General features: G+C 43.6%; 1 protein-coding gene across 1 annotated transcript; it reads right to left on the reverse strand.

Moving 5' to 3' along the window:
- Positions 1 to 803: 803 nt before the first annotated feature.
- ACTR10 (actin related protein 10) lies at positions 804 to 11,578 on the reverse strand. Its single transcript, XM_002200611.6, has 13 exons — positions 11,417 to 11,578; positions 9,885 to 9,957; positions 9,246 to 9,328; positions 8,234 to 8,342; positions 6,626 to 6,733; positions 6,379 to 6,446; positions 6,025 to 6,104; positions 4,996 to 5,031; positions 3,724 to 3,803; positions 3,547 to 3,620; positions 2,648 to 2,729; positions 1,838 to 2,039; positions 804 to 1,279 (listed from the first exon to the last, which is right to left on the reverse strand). The coding sequence occupies exons 1-13, from the start codon at positions 11,491 to 11,493 to the stop codon at positions 1,098 to 1,100; spliced, it is 1,254 nt and encodes a 417-aa protein (XP_002200647.3). The 5' UTR covers positions 11,494 to 11,578; the 3' UTR covers positions 804 to 1,097.
- Between the last annotated feature and the right edge of the window lie 3,290 nt (positions 11,579 to 14,868).

Genomic DNA, 14,868 nt, shown 5'->3' on the forward strand with positions numbered 1-14,868 from the left:
AGCAGCACAGCTCAGGCTGCATGCTCTGTACACCTGAGGCTGGCTCTCTGTGCCTGGCAATGAGACACTGTCTGTTTATCCAGCCTGGAACAGCAGCAGGAGATGATCCCTGAAACACTAACCTCATCCCACAACTATAAAAACTAGCAGCACCTTTTAAGGTAAAACACTCTGACAAAACCATGCAGGAGTTACTGAAGTGCTGCAGCACGTTCCCTGTGCTAAGGCTCACCAGAAGAAGATTTCTTTAAATATCTGTTTGACTTGCAGAGTCGTGCTTCAGGCACACAGCAGGTGGGCAGCAGGCAGCACGGGGAGATCTGTCACAAAAAACATGTTTGTGCCAATAAAAAGCTTCACCACCCTGAGAAATGTTATATTTATCTTCCCAAATTTGAGACAAAAATTGCTCCTCAGGGCAGGATTTACACCTCAGTAACCAGCAGGTACCAACAGTCACTGTGTAGCCACTGAGTCAAGGTTGACCTCACACCTGCTTATAATTAATTTATAATAATTTATACTCTTACACTGCTGAAATCTTTCTTGGAGGAGACATAGGGAGAGGTTTTAGCTCAGCATGATGAGAGGATCACAGGTAGAAGAGTTCTCTGCTAAAACTCTTACAAAAGGGGAAATAATGTTACATTACCTTTGCTGAACATCTCCAAACCATTTCTTCACATGTGACTCAAGGGTGGAATATTTTAATACAGAATTTGGCACTAAAAATTATCATAGATGTTTCCCTAGTGCTGTTCATTCTTCTTAACATGCTTAAAATGAAAATATCTTAAACCAAATTCTCTCAGCAATGCATTTACTATACAGATAAATAATAAACAACTCAGTAGGGAACAGCTCGTGAGGGGACAGAATTTCTCCAAAACAAGACAAAGGAGCAGAGGAGCTGCCAGAGTTAAGTTTGTAAACTATAACTGGACAGGGTTTTAAATAGTGTTAGTGCCTACACCCTGACAACACCCACGTTGTTCATATTTAATAGTGTTACACACAAATTAATGAACAAAACCCAAACCCCGATGCACATGGATGCAGTTGAAACGGGGCAGAATCCTTGTGTGGAATTTAAGTGCTTATTTCTCTGTGGAAAAAGCTCTTTTCATCAGTGGTGGGGGTGCTTTTCCAACGTCAAACATCATTTCCAGAGGGGGGTTGTTGAGGCAGCACCAGTCAGGAATGCGGCCAGTCTGGCTGTAATATTCCTTGGACACAGAGCGGCTCCCAAGGATGTCCTGGAGAGCTCCAAAAATTGCTCCTGCCAAAGAAAAAAAACCTGCATTAATTCCAGAGAGAATAAATCTGCATTAATTTCATTAAAAGAAATGATTAATTCCATTTTTTAAAATCTGCATTAATTCCATTAATTCCAGAGAATTTCTCTTTCTACTTCTTCCCATTGAGGATCTCAACTGGGATTTTTTAGCTCTGCCCTTAAATGTAAAGGGATGAATGGATATTGCTGCTTTCCTTTTCAGTAGCCCAGCTAGTCCCAAACTGCTTCCATTTATATCCCTGGAAAGTAACTGAAAACAAGGAATCATCTGCTCTCTGCTGACAGCAAACCTGGCCTGATTAACCCACTTCTTACAGCAAAGTTTTTATTTGAAGCACTTCAACCAAACCCCATTGTGTTCAGGGCAACTTTTACCCCCAAAAAGTTGCATCACAAATTCACACCAGCTGTGAGAAGATTCATCCCACAGCAGCTGACCAGGGAAGAAAAGCATCACAGAATTTGGTGCACAGAAATTGTTCTGGTTTGCTAAAAAGGGTTATTTTTTTCACCCTGCTTCCCAGCTGTTCCCATTCTCACCTCCCAGCCAGGCCACGCAGTTGGATTTGGCAGGGGGAGTGTGAATCCTGAAGGTTTTGGTGGCAAGAGCTTCCTTGTACTTGGGTTTCTCCACCAGGTGTCTGATCTCAGCCATGAGCCTGTGCAGGAACCCCGGCAGCATCGCCGTGCCCCCGATCACCACCAGGTTCTCTGCCAGCTGCTTCCTGGTGTCTATGGGGCACTAATGCAAACAGGGACACAAAAAAACCCCAAATAAATCAAACTGCCTGAGCTTAAAGCCATTCAGAAGTCCCTTAGAAATTCAGTCCATTTCTGCGCCCTCCAATTGCTGTTTTCTCATATTTAGCTGGAAAATAACCAAGATAATGAGAGAAATGCCTGGAGGTGCAGAGGTGAAGGTTCCAGGCACAGAACTTCTTAAACAATTTGTTTTCATAAAGAATTCTAATTGAAATGTTTGTCATATCAGCCAAGTCCATGGCTCTCCAATAAATTGCATCTCAGCAAACTTATTTAAATGGCATCAATAGCTACAGGGAGCCAACTTTAATTAACGTATACACACCAACACATAATGAAAATTTCCATTTATAGTGGTTTTCTAATGCAGTTTTTTTTCTAAATATAATAAAAAATGAAGCATTTATATACCCCAAGAAAAAATCTGCAATAAATTTAATATACTGCCTGCAATAATGATGTCCACATTGATTTTAGTCTAGCACAGGCAAACCAGCAGCCTCCAGGACTCAAAGTCTTGAGTCATTTTTAACTGCAGGTTGTCCAAGGCTGAAGGCATCACCTAAAGTGTTTCTGATATAAAAATACCTGAACAAGTGAATCCAAGATCAAAGTGGCAACAGATGTCTCTTCATTATCCTGTTCAAAGAGGATTTCCACCACGGAGTCTCTGTGGCACAGACAGGGGAAGTGAGTGTTAATGAGCAGCAGAGCCACTCTGAGCTGAACTCAGAGCTGGAAATAACTCCAGCCTTCCTGCTGCCAACACTTTGTCACTCCTGTCACACAGCCCATGCACACTGCACTGCCACCAGGGAGGGGACAATCGTGGACTCCTTGGGACACTCATGGAATCTTGGAAAAGACCTTTAAGGTCATCACATTCAGCTCTCAAGCCAGCATCAGCACCGTGATCACCACTAAACCACATCCCCCAGTGCCACATCCACACGTGTTGTGAACACTTCCAGGGATGGTGACTCCACCGCTTCCCTGGGCAGCCTGTTCCAGTGCTTTTACAACCCTTCAGTGAAGGCTCCCTAATATCCAATCTAAACCTCCCCAAGTCATCTTGAGGCCCTTTACTCTTGTCCTGTCCCTTGTTCCCTGGGAGCAGAGCCCAGCCCCACCTGGCTGCATCCTCCTGGCAGGAGTTGCAGGGTGAGGTTTCCTCTGAGCCTCTTTCTCTCCAGGTTCAAATGCCCTGTTCATATCACTAAACCTGTCCTTTTAGCAGGCTTTGATACTCATTTCTCCTCCCCCATCCCTCCAATCTCTCTGCTCTCATCCTCCTCCTCTTGTGGCTCTGGAGAAGCCATCCCCTCCCATCATGGGCTTGCACTGTGTCCAGCACACAGCTTTCATTTTAGAGCCATGAAAAGCATATGCAAATGTCTCATTAAAATCCAATTTTATGAAAACTTATGTGCTTTTAGAGTTGAAATATATCATTGTAATGACAAATACTCTGCTATGGCACTTCTCACCTGATGGGGCCAACTACATGGAGAATCTTTTCTCCATCCAAAGGATAGTCCACGTCTGGAGGCGGTGAGGGACGCTGGAAACAAAACCAGACTTGTATTATTATTTTAGAGCCCACAAAGGCTACAGCCACCTCCAAAGAGCAGGAAGAGCTTCATCCTCCTTCATCCTCCACTCACCTCAGCACTGCCATCAATGTTGAACTTGGCTGCCTGGATTTTCAGCCCTCGCTGGAGATCACTCACAAAGCAAGTGCGGACTGTGCAGAGGGGAAGGAAGAGAGGGGCACGAGTGAGGCCTTGGTGGATCCTTTTATCACCAGCAAAAACAGCCATTTTCTTAATTTAGAGAAGAACACACACTCCAGGCCCTTGCTGGTCCAAGATATTATCAAATAAATGCAAAGAGAAGCAGTCTCTTTGCAAGTCCACACAAGATTTAAAGCCAGAGGGATGCTCCTAATGGTGCCTCGAGGTGCCAGGGGTTGTATCCTGCCTTCACTGCAGGCTTTGCACCACAGCTTCACATAAGGCATTGCTCATTTCCTAAACAGGCTCCTACCATGCAACATTTTCCTTACTGCAACTATTCAACACCCTGAGAATTCCAGAGGCTTTTTCTGCTTCCAGACAACACTGACAGAGCACAGTCTCATTTGTATCCCAGCTGCTACTGTTATTATACATTTAATTATTTGTATTGGCACAGGTGAGCATCTCCCCCATAAACTGCTGTCACAGATAAACAACCCAACACACAGACAGCAACAATTTCATCCCTATCCTGGTGTCTCTAGTTCCAAAAGGCTGCGCAGAAAACACAACTCATCAGAAAAAGTGTGCAAATCCAGGAATCAGAAAAGCAACTTCCATTTCATAAAGCACCAGCTGCATTTATTTTGCATCTGACTGATGGATTTCTTCCTAATTTGACCCAAGGGATACATACTGGTTACTGTTTTCTAGGAAAACACATCTTTTTCTATCTGCTGCACATGTAACAATCACATAGGAATTCGTCCAAGTTCTGCCCAAAGAAAGACTCTATTTTTTCTGGTGTAGTAAATGTAGTTCTTGTCTCCTCTTGCCTACCTTAACACACCAAAATATCTTTTATTAATATTTTTTTTTTAAATTGACTTTAAAGCAAACTGAGCCTTTCTAGTTAATCAATAAACAAGACTACACAACAGTGCAATCCTCTTTCTGTGCCCACCTATCAAATACATATAAAAGTTGCAATTTAACAACACAGAGGTTAACGTGAAAGAGGAATTAAAAACCTGGTTTTAGTTTTGCCTTCAAAGAGGAAGAACAACACAAGCTCATCCAGGAGGTAATAAATACAACAAAGAGAAATAAATTCCTAAATGTAAAATATTGCACACTTCTTATTATCACACTCTACTGCACAATTTCATACACTAGAGTTTCACAAAGCAAACAATTTACCTTTTATATCCTCTACTATGTCTTCTGGGACTGAGCCTGAAATAAACAAAAAAACCAACTTAGTTTCATTCTTAAATTCTCTTATTCTCTTCCTACTTAAAAAAAAATGTTTTGTTCTAAGTTTGAATTACATTTAATATATTAAACTTTCACTCTGACAGCAGCTTTCAAAGATTTGCAAAGCAGAAAAGAGATTAATAAGAGAAATAAGTTTGTCTTTGCTCAAAACAGACTGAAAACTTACTACAGAACTTTTATCTCAGCCTTTATTCAAAACTGCTGTGAGAAGAGGCTTGTCATAAAAATAATATACTTGTGAAATGACAGAATTCACAGAATGAGCAGGTTGGAAAAGACCTTCAAGAGAGTCCAACCCAGCCCCAGCAGCTCAACTAAACCCTGGCACCCAGTGCCACATCCAGGCTTTGTTAAACACACCCAGGGATGGTGACTCCACCACCTCCCTGGGCAGCCATTCCAGAACTTTATCACTCTTTCTGTAAAAAACTTTTTCCTAATATCTAACTTATATTTCCCTTGGCACAGCTTAAGGCTGTGTGCTCTGGTTCTGTCAGTGCTGCCTGGAGAAAGAGCCCAGCCCCACCTGAGCCCAGCCACATTTCAGGAGTGATGAGAGTACTGAGGTCAGCCCTGAGTCTCCTTTTCTCCAGGCTGAGCACCCCCAGCTCCCTCAGTGGTTCCTCACAGGGTTTGTGTTCCCAGCCCCTCTCCAGCCTCGGTGCCTCCTCTGGACACATTCCAGCACCTCAACATCCTTCCCAAACTGAGGGCCCAGAACTGGACACAGCACTCGAGGTATGGCCTCAGCAGTGCCAGGTACAGAGGAACAATGACCTCCTTCTCCTGCTGGCCACGCTGTTCCTGATCCAAGCCAGCATGGCAAGAAAGAATTCATGCAGGTAGGCCACAAGAGACACAGTGAATCCTAAACCCATTTCATTCTCTGTTAGGATTACCACCCTTTCCCCAGAGCAGTTCCCAGCACAGATGTCCCATGCCAGTCCTTACCCATCACAGAGGGAAGGCTTTGTCCTTTGGCCAGTCCCGTATCCACCGTGCACTGCTCCAGCAGCTGATACTCCAGCTCCCTAAAACAGTGCCCAGGAGGGTGGGGAAAGACATCCATGAACTCAGCCTGGCTCTCTGGACTACACTCCAGAGACAGGATTCATTCCTTCCAGTTACATCCTTCTAAATAGAAACTTAAGGAGACCCCATTCCCACAGTTTTTACCACATCAGCAACAGTCACACAGTTTTAACTCTATAGTTAAGATGTAGAAGAGGAACTTTTGCTCATGGTCAAAGAGGAACTTTCACAAATAAAGAATTTGTAATCTGGAATGGATATCTATGAACTTACTTGTGGATGGCCTTTCCTCCCAGGGGAAGGGAACCCCAGCAACTCAGGATTGGAATTCCCTCATAGATCTACAGGAAGATCAGGAAATTCTCCTCTTTTTCATTATTTTGCAGTCTCCTGGAATGAAATGCCTTTTTCCTTCTACAATCCCTACACTCAGCCACCTTCTAACTACTTTTCTAGTTTAACTTCTAGTAAAAAAAGAAATCTCCCGTTCATGAGAGCCCCACTGAAAACGAAAGGATACAGGCAGCACCAAGCTTTCTGCATATCCACAGTCCAGCACCATGGCAGAGTTGATCCCCAGTGTCAGGAGAGACATCAGGTGACTTGGAGCAAACAAAACAGAAGGTACCTACACAGAAACCAAAAGCAAAGTTGGCAGAAGGGGGAAAAAAATACCCCAAAAAAAACCAAAGCACTGATGCCTTCCCTGGATGGCAGTTTAAAAGCAAAACCCAAACAACTCTATCTTGAATTATTCCAGTGCTAATCTAATCAACAAATACAACAGGATTCCAAATTGTGTCCATCTTCTTTGTGGTGCACACCAGGTACTTCAGTAATGATGGATGTTGGAATGGGCTTGTAAGAAAATCAAGTGTTAGCTATAAAACTCAGGTCCAGTTTTATATTGTTACTGAAAAAAAATGAAAGAAGCTGGAGTACAGCACCTTCAAAAGCTGTAAAAACTTGAAGATGTGAACAAATGAGCTAGAAAATCCATAAAACTGTACCTTATGACAAACATTGCTGCACCCAAACAGAAGAGGCTTTGTTTGAAACACTCACAAAAACAATGTGGAAATTCAAGTTAAAATTACATGAGAATGACTTCCTTCTCCTAGAATTCCACTAATCAAATTTCCTAGAAAGCAACAGTTCAATTAAAAGAACACTTTGAAGTGTGAATTAAATGAGAAATTTAATAAATCCTGCATTTACAGGAAACATATTGACCTTTAACCCAGAGCCAGAAGGTAAAATATTGACCTGCATTAATAAACCACTCTTTGCACCAAGTAGAAAAATAGAAACCAGAGAAAATTAAATTTCCATCAGTATTAACTGGCTTCTTAACATGTTACAACATCTCTCCATCAAAATATGACTGAATACATGAGCCATTTTCAACAAACCATTTTTCATGGGGGATGTGCTTTAGCTGAGACATTTTATTGCTGCAAGAGAGATTAGGAAAAAAGCCTCAAAAAACCAACTCAAACCAGCTTTTCACAGAATCCTTGACTGGTTGGGTTGCATGGAACTTTAAGGATCATCCAGGTCCATGGGCAGGGACACCTCCCACCATCCCAGGCTGCTCCCAGCCCCATCCAGCCTGGCCTTGGACACTGACAGGGATGGGGTAGCCACAGGTTTCTTTTTCCAACAACTTTTCTTCAAAAAGACTGAACAGATATTTGATTTCAGATAAGTTCTTCTCTAAATGAGCACAGCCGTGTGCTAGGCAGATATTGACTGTGGCAGAAATCATGAGACTTGCTGACAAGGCACTAAGAAGTGTTTCAATAGAAATCTTGGCTCCAGGCAGTGCTCAGTGGGGATTATTGGATCTGTCTGGGACAGAGCACTGTGAGCTGTATTAACTACAAGCCAGGGAAACCTTGCAGAGTCTTGTTAATTAGGAGTTAGAATGGAACAAAATGGTCTTTAAATCCAACTTCCACACCCTACTTCCTCACACCATCATCTGATTTTTCTTCTTTATGCCTCTCACTCTTGTGCCACTATTTCTTATTTCTTTTTTTTTTTTTTTCCCATATCTGGTACTGACTGTAAGCAAAATTCCTCCTGGCAAGTGGAGAAAATGTACACATTTCTGTCAAACACTTACCTCAAAATGCTTGAAAAGGACCCTGGTGAGGGTGTCCCTGAAGTGTGAAGGGCACAGGACTGACTCTATGATCACAACACGCCGGTCCCTGGGATTCACCAGCAGATGCCTAAAAAAAAGACAAGATGTGCAAAATAAAATAGGGAACTTTAAGCAGATATGTGATCTATCCTACAGTCATATTCCATTTTCCTTAAAAATCCTAAAGATTTGCCTTTAAATAGCATTTGCTACAGCAGACCCACAAAGTCTTTTTCATAAATCTAAAAACCCCAATGCTTTCCTGAAAGAAAGTCAGGAAATTCATTATACATTTCTAAATCGATATAAAGTAATACAAAATAAGTAACCAATGACTTATCCAATGTCATAAAGCACATAAGAATGATGATACTCTGATACCCAGATTTCAGTGGAAAAGGATGGAATAGTCCTATTTTCAATTGCAAAGTGGTGGTCCAGCACAGGAGAAGAAAACCACCCAGGCCACAGCAGATCTGAGGCACAGAAATTAAATCCTGGTTTCCCTGTGATGGTGTTCACTGTGTAAAAATATGGACTGGAAGCAAAGAGAAAAGACCAAGTCCAATTTAATTATTCTCTAAGGGTACTTAAAACAGAACAAAGAGATGTATTGGTGAGGTAAAAACATTCCTCCTTCCAAACCACTGTGAAGAGAGCTCTGAACTGATAGGAGCTTCAGCCCTGCCAAAATCAATGCAGCTCCTGAGGTAAAGCCTTCCCCTTCTCAGGCCCTTTATAAATCCCTCAGCTGAAAGGAATTTATCAAACACCTTCTGCTTTTACTGAGCAACTGCTGCTGCAGGACAGGAACTCTTTGTAAGATAACCTGCATCTCAGCACCACCAAATTCCTCCTGCACCAACACAGCCAGGCAGCCCCTTGCAAAGCCTTATCTCAGTTTTCCTATCTCACCAGGCAGAGCCCAGCCCCTGCTCACATCCCTGGAAGTGCTCAGGGAAGGCCTGGATACCTGGGAGGTGTCTCCTACCTGAAATACAGCATGTGGATAAATTCCTTCAGGTAGGAATACAGCTCCTCTGTATTGATGTTGTACTGAACCACCTTGACAGGCTGGGAAGGGAAAACATCCACAGTCAGCTCAAATGCTGAGCAGTGATTATTTCTATACATATATTTTTTTTTCACACATGATATATAAAGATATATATAAAATACACGCATAATATATATTTAATCTAACATTGTATATAAATACTCACTCTTGCCTGATTTGCTCTTTGTCCTTAAAACATCACATAAACCCACACCATAACTGAATTCCACAGTTAATTAATGATAATTTTTCATACAGGCAACTTAGAATTAGTTTCCCACCCTCCACTAAATGAAAAGGAAAAAAGGTATAACTAGGCAAAGCAACTTCTCAATAAATGCCCCAAAACACAAGTTCCATGGGGGCTGAGCAGCAATTAACACACCAGCACTGGCATCACACTTACCTGCACCTACTCACAGGTTTTAACAGCAGCAGTTAAAAGAATTAAAAATATAATAATATTTCAGGGTATTTTATCCAGGCAGTGAAAAATGGCTTGTGATGGACAGAAAAAGCATCTGCAAATTCTTGCTATGCCATAACACACCAAACAGCATAAAACCAGCTCACCTTTGACACATCAGGTTTCTTGATTTCACTGGGGATGATGCATCTTGGTCCTGTTTCTCCTGCAAACCCACACCTGACAGAAAATGTTAATAACCTGATTATTTGAAGTCACCACTTGGCTCCCTAGGCCTAGGGACAATCACAGAGTAATGAATTAGGGAATTCTGTTATTGCAGAGAGGGGTTTTGCACACAGTTTTCCTATCCAGCCACTAGGAGATAAATTTAAAGATTAACTAAAAGATAAAGGTTTTGTATTGGTTTTTATTGACTCCCTCAACAAAAGGATAAAAACAGCAACAACCCCAAACAAAACTTTTCAGAATCCCACCTCGTCTTCCTCAAACACACAAGAACCATGGACTGAAGAAAGGAAATTAAAAGCAAAATGAATTCAAGGTTTATTTTAGTCTCGGTGGCTGATATTTGTTCCAACCCTGTCACTCCCAGTGATTACGAATCTCCGAAGAAAACTACCATTTTCTTTAAAGCTGTTAGACTTGGAGCACTTTTAATGCAACAAGTAAATTAATGTCTGATTCTGGTATTTGGCAGATGTCAATATGTTGGATCATTTCAGAAAAAAAATCCTGAAACAGCCACAATTCAGAATTTAATTTTCTTCTTTTCTCTCAAACAGATACTTGTGCAGTCCCAGTGTGTAGAGGCAGTTTTCCTTGAACTTTCAGCTAATTTCAGCCTTATTTGGAACAGAACAGACACTTCTCATACAATTCAGCTGCTATTACTTCTGTGACAGTGAAGGCTGGAAACAGATCCTAAAAACACACTATCCAGGGAAAAAGCATTTCCAAAAGAGGGTTTTACTGGATAAACAATGCCCAGGGAATAAAAGCTCACAAGCACCCCAAACTTGGGACAACTGGCCACACAGCATGAATCCACAAAAAGCCACCCATGGGAATCTTGTCCCCATCCATGAAGGGGATGTAAAATCCTCTCATTCCCAGGTAACAAAGCTTTTGGCCCACGAGGTGAAATATTAAAAATATAGTGAGCATTCCTGCTTCAGCACTCGAGCTAAATCTTGTTTTAATCTAAAACACAAGATAGGCTGTTCATTACCAGCTCCACACCACACAGATCAACACAGAAAGGGGGAAACCTCACATAATTATTGCTGGAATAATGGTTGGGATTGGAAGGTGAATTTAAAACCATCTACTCCCACCCTCTGCCATGGGTGGGATTCTACTATCCCAGGTTGATCCCTGTCCATCCTGGTCCTGGACACTTCAGGGATCCAGGGGCAGCCACAGCTTCTGTGGGGATCCTGTGCCAGGGCCTCACACCCTCACAGGGAAGGATTTTTTTCCCAATACCCAACTAAACCTGTCCTCTGACGATGTGAATCCATTCCCACACGCCCTGTCACTCCACCCCTTATCCAAAATCCCTCTGCAGCTCTCTGGCTCCCCTTCAATCACTGGAAGAGGCTCTATGTTCTCCCTGCACCCTTCCCTCCTGCAGACCGCACACTCCCAAATCCCCTCCTCACTGCGGGGCACTCACTTGGTGAAGGCCTGTCCTAGGTCGATGACCACGGCGGTTTTCTCCCCGCCGCTGCCCAGCCCCTCGTACAGCGGCATCGCGGCTTTCCTTTCCCCCTTCTCCTTCCTCCGCTCCTCTCCCGCTTCCCTCCCGCCCCACCTCCCTCAGCCGCCGCCGCTCGGGCCCTCCCTCCCCGCTCCGGGCTGCCCGCGCCGCCTGTCCGCGCTGCCGCCGTTCCGCCGCCTCCCTCGGGCCGGTTCCGCCGCTTCCCCCTCATCCTGCGGGGCTGCAGCGATGCCGGGAGCGCTGCGGGGCCGGGGCGGGCACGGAGCGGCGCGGCCGCCCCTCAGCTCCGCTCCGGCGGCGGCCACGGGCAGCCATGGGCAGCCACGGGCAGGCGGGCGGGCCCTGCGTGAGGGCGGAACGCGCCGCCGGGCTGGTCCCGCTCGGGCCGCGCCGTTAAATTCACAGAGTTGTTTTATTTAGGCTGGGAAAGCCTCCCGGGGTTATCCAGTCCGGCCGTTGCACCATTAAAACATGTCCCCAAGTGCCGCATCAACGCGGCTTTTCAATTCGCCCAGGGCTGGGGTCTCCATCAATTCCCTGGGCAGCTGTGCTGTGATGGGACAGCTCTGTGTGTGAAGAAATTTTTCACAATAGTCAACTTAATCCGCTCATGGCAGAGCTTGAGGCCATTTCCCCTTGTCCTGTCCCTCTTCCGTGAAGAAATTTTTCTGAACAGTCAATCTAAGCTGCTCATGGCAGAGCTTGAGGCCATTTCCCCTTATCCTGTCCCTCTTCTGTGAAGAAATTTTTCCTAACAGTCAACTTAAACTGCCCATATGAGAACTTGAGGCCATTTCCCCTTGTCCTGCCCTGTTCTGTGAAGAAATTTTTCCCAACAGTTAACCTAAGCTGCTCATGGCAGAGCTTGAGGCCATTTCCCCTTCTCCTGTCCCTCTTCCGTGAAGAAATTTTTCTGAACAGTCAATCTAAACTGCCCGTGGGAGAGCTTGAGGCCATTTCCCCTTCTCCTGTCCCTATTTTGTGAAGAAATTTTTCTCAACAGTCAATCTAAACTGCTCATGGCAGAGCTTGAGGCCATTTCCCTTTGTCCTGTCCCTCTTCTGTGAAGAAATTTTTCCCAACAGTCAACTTAAGCTGCCCATATGAGAACTTGAGGCCATTTCGCCTTGTCCTGTCCCTCTTCTATGAAGAAAATTTTCTCAACAGTCAACCTAAACTGCGCATGGGACAGCTTGAGGCCATTTCTCCTTGTCCTGTCCCTGTTCCCTGGAGCAGAGCCTGATCCCCCCGGCTGTCCCCTCCTGTCAGGAGCTGTTCAGAGCCACAAGATCCCCCCTGAACCTCCTTTTCTCCAGGCTGAGCCCCTTCCCAGCTCCCTCAGCCTCTCCTGGGGATCCAGACCCTTCCCCAACTTCATTCCCTTCTCCAGACATGCTCCAGCCCCTCACTGTCCTTCTTGTCCTGGCCCAAAACTGGCCCAGGACTGGAGGTCCCTCAGCAGTGCCCGCACAGAGGGCAATATTGAAAAAAATATATGAATATTTGAATATTGAAAAAATATATTAAAAATGCATATTTTATGATTGGCTTTTCGCAAATTTTACAATGAATATTATATGTGTAATGTTAGAAAGTTATGCTGTATTAATTCTCTTAAGTAGTGTGTTAAAGATAGTTTTAGGTTACAACATAATGTTAAAATAGAAACTCTGTGATGTAGGATTTTTTTTTACTAGCTCAAGCAAGAGATGAGATAATCAAGAAATTCTTCACACAGAGATAACAGCGACAGGGCACATAAAGAGTTGCAGCCTCCTTATTGGAAAAGACAAACATTCTTCCACCTTCTCTCTGTCTTTATGGAACCACCAGGATTAAGGGGAAGAAGTTGACAAAAACCAGAAAAGTTATTAATTTGCAAAGAATTTATGCATCATGTATGAGATATATGAATATGCAACAGGCTATTGCTTTTAAGGTTATTCCTTTGATCACAAGGCATGTTTTTCGTGACCTAGTGTCCGAGAGCATCTGGACCTCTGTAATTCTTTGTTTTTTGTTATCTTGTAATTGTCCTAACTCTAAATTTTATTACTCTAATTGTATTACTATTTTTATAACCATTTTATCATTATTAAACTTTCAAAATTTTAAAAAACAAGTGATTGGCATTTTTCACAAGAGAGAAAAAGAGAAAGATTTCTACCAAGCTAAACCTGAGGAAAAGTCTGAGAGTGTAAACAATCTATTATCTTACTTTCTGTTCATATTGTTTATAGATATGTTCTACCACACTAAACTAAGTCCAGCATACCAATCAAGTAAAATGTTTTTACTTTAAAACTAAAGAAATTAATGTTCACAATGTTTTCTATAAAAGAGAGAAGTGCTTTTAAATAAACACTCATTTTACCTTCTAAAATCATTTGAGTCATTTCACCCATCCCTGGCTCAACAACATCAGCGGCTGACACAGAAACAGCCACATTTAATGCAAAAAGCCATTTCTATGAGGTTAAACGCACAGTACCCTCAAGGTGCAGCATCCTCTCTCTTGAACAGAAACGAAACAACTCAGGGACTAAAAAAGCCACATCACTCCGCTGCTCCAGGAGTGTGGAGGTTGGGAGTGAAGAAGAGAGCTTAAAATATACTGAGGACAGAAATTATAAATCCCATGGTGGTAACAAACTGTGCAGGGCCGGGGTTGGACCCAGTGATGCTTGTGGATCCCTTTCAGCTCAGGACCTTCTAGGAATCCATGCTTTCAAGACTGGGTTGCCTGTGACAGGTGATCAGGGAGGCAGAAGATCACCTGTGCATAGTAGAAAGAACCAAAAAACATCAATTAAAAAAATAAAAGGTGTTCTGATGAATATTGTTTGGTATGTGTCTCTCCCTGACTGGATTCCCTGGCTGGGAAAAGGGAATTTCTACCAGGTTTTGGTCGGTGTAATGCAAATTTGGGATCACTTGTGGAGGAGATTCCAAAGGTAGCGCTTGCCCCACTCCCAACAACCATTTTCTTTCCCCTGCCAATATTTCCCTTCCCCACATAACCACACCTGTAAAACCTGCTGCTCTTCAGGCACTTGTGATGTCCAGGAGCGTGACTGTGGCCCTGCTCACACCCCCAAAGGAGGAATCCTGAGTATTTATTTCAGCCAAGTGCAGGAGACCCATTTCTTCTTCAGGGAAGCAAAATCAGCATTGCAAAATCAATTAACTGGGGAGCTGGGTCTAGACATTTGCTCATTGCCAGCCAGGCCAGGCTGAGAGCCTGAGGGTGTGTGCAGAGGAGGACAAGGGTGCTAATAAAGGCAGAGGATTTCAGGGAAGGCTGAGGTGACACTGCTGTGCTCTGTTGTCACTGAGCCCAACCCCCTGACCTGTGAGCTGCTGCAGCAGCTTGTGGAGCTGTGCTTTTCGCTGTGCTTTCCCCTCTG

This window comes from Taeniopygia guttata, chromosome 5, assembly GCF_048771995.1.
Source record: "Taeniopygia guttata chromosome 5, bTaeGut7.mat, whole genome shotgun sequence".
Lineage (NCBI taxonomy): Eukaryota > Metazoa > Chordata > Aves > Passeriformes > Estrildidae > Taeniopygia > Taeniopygia guttata.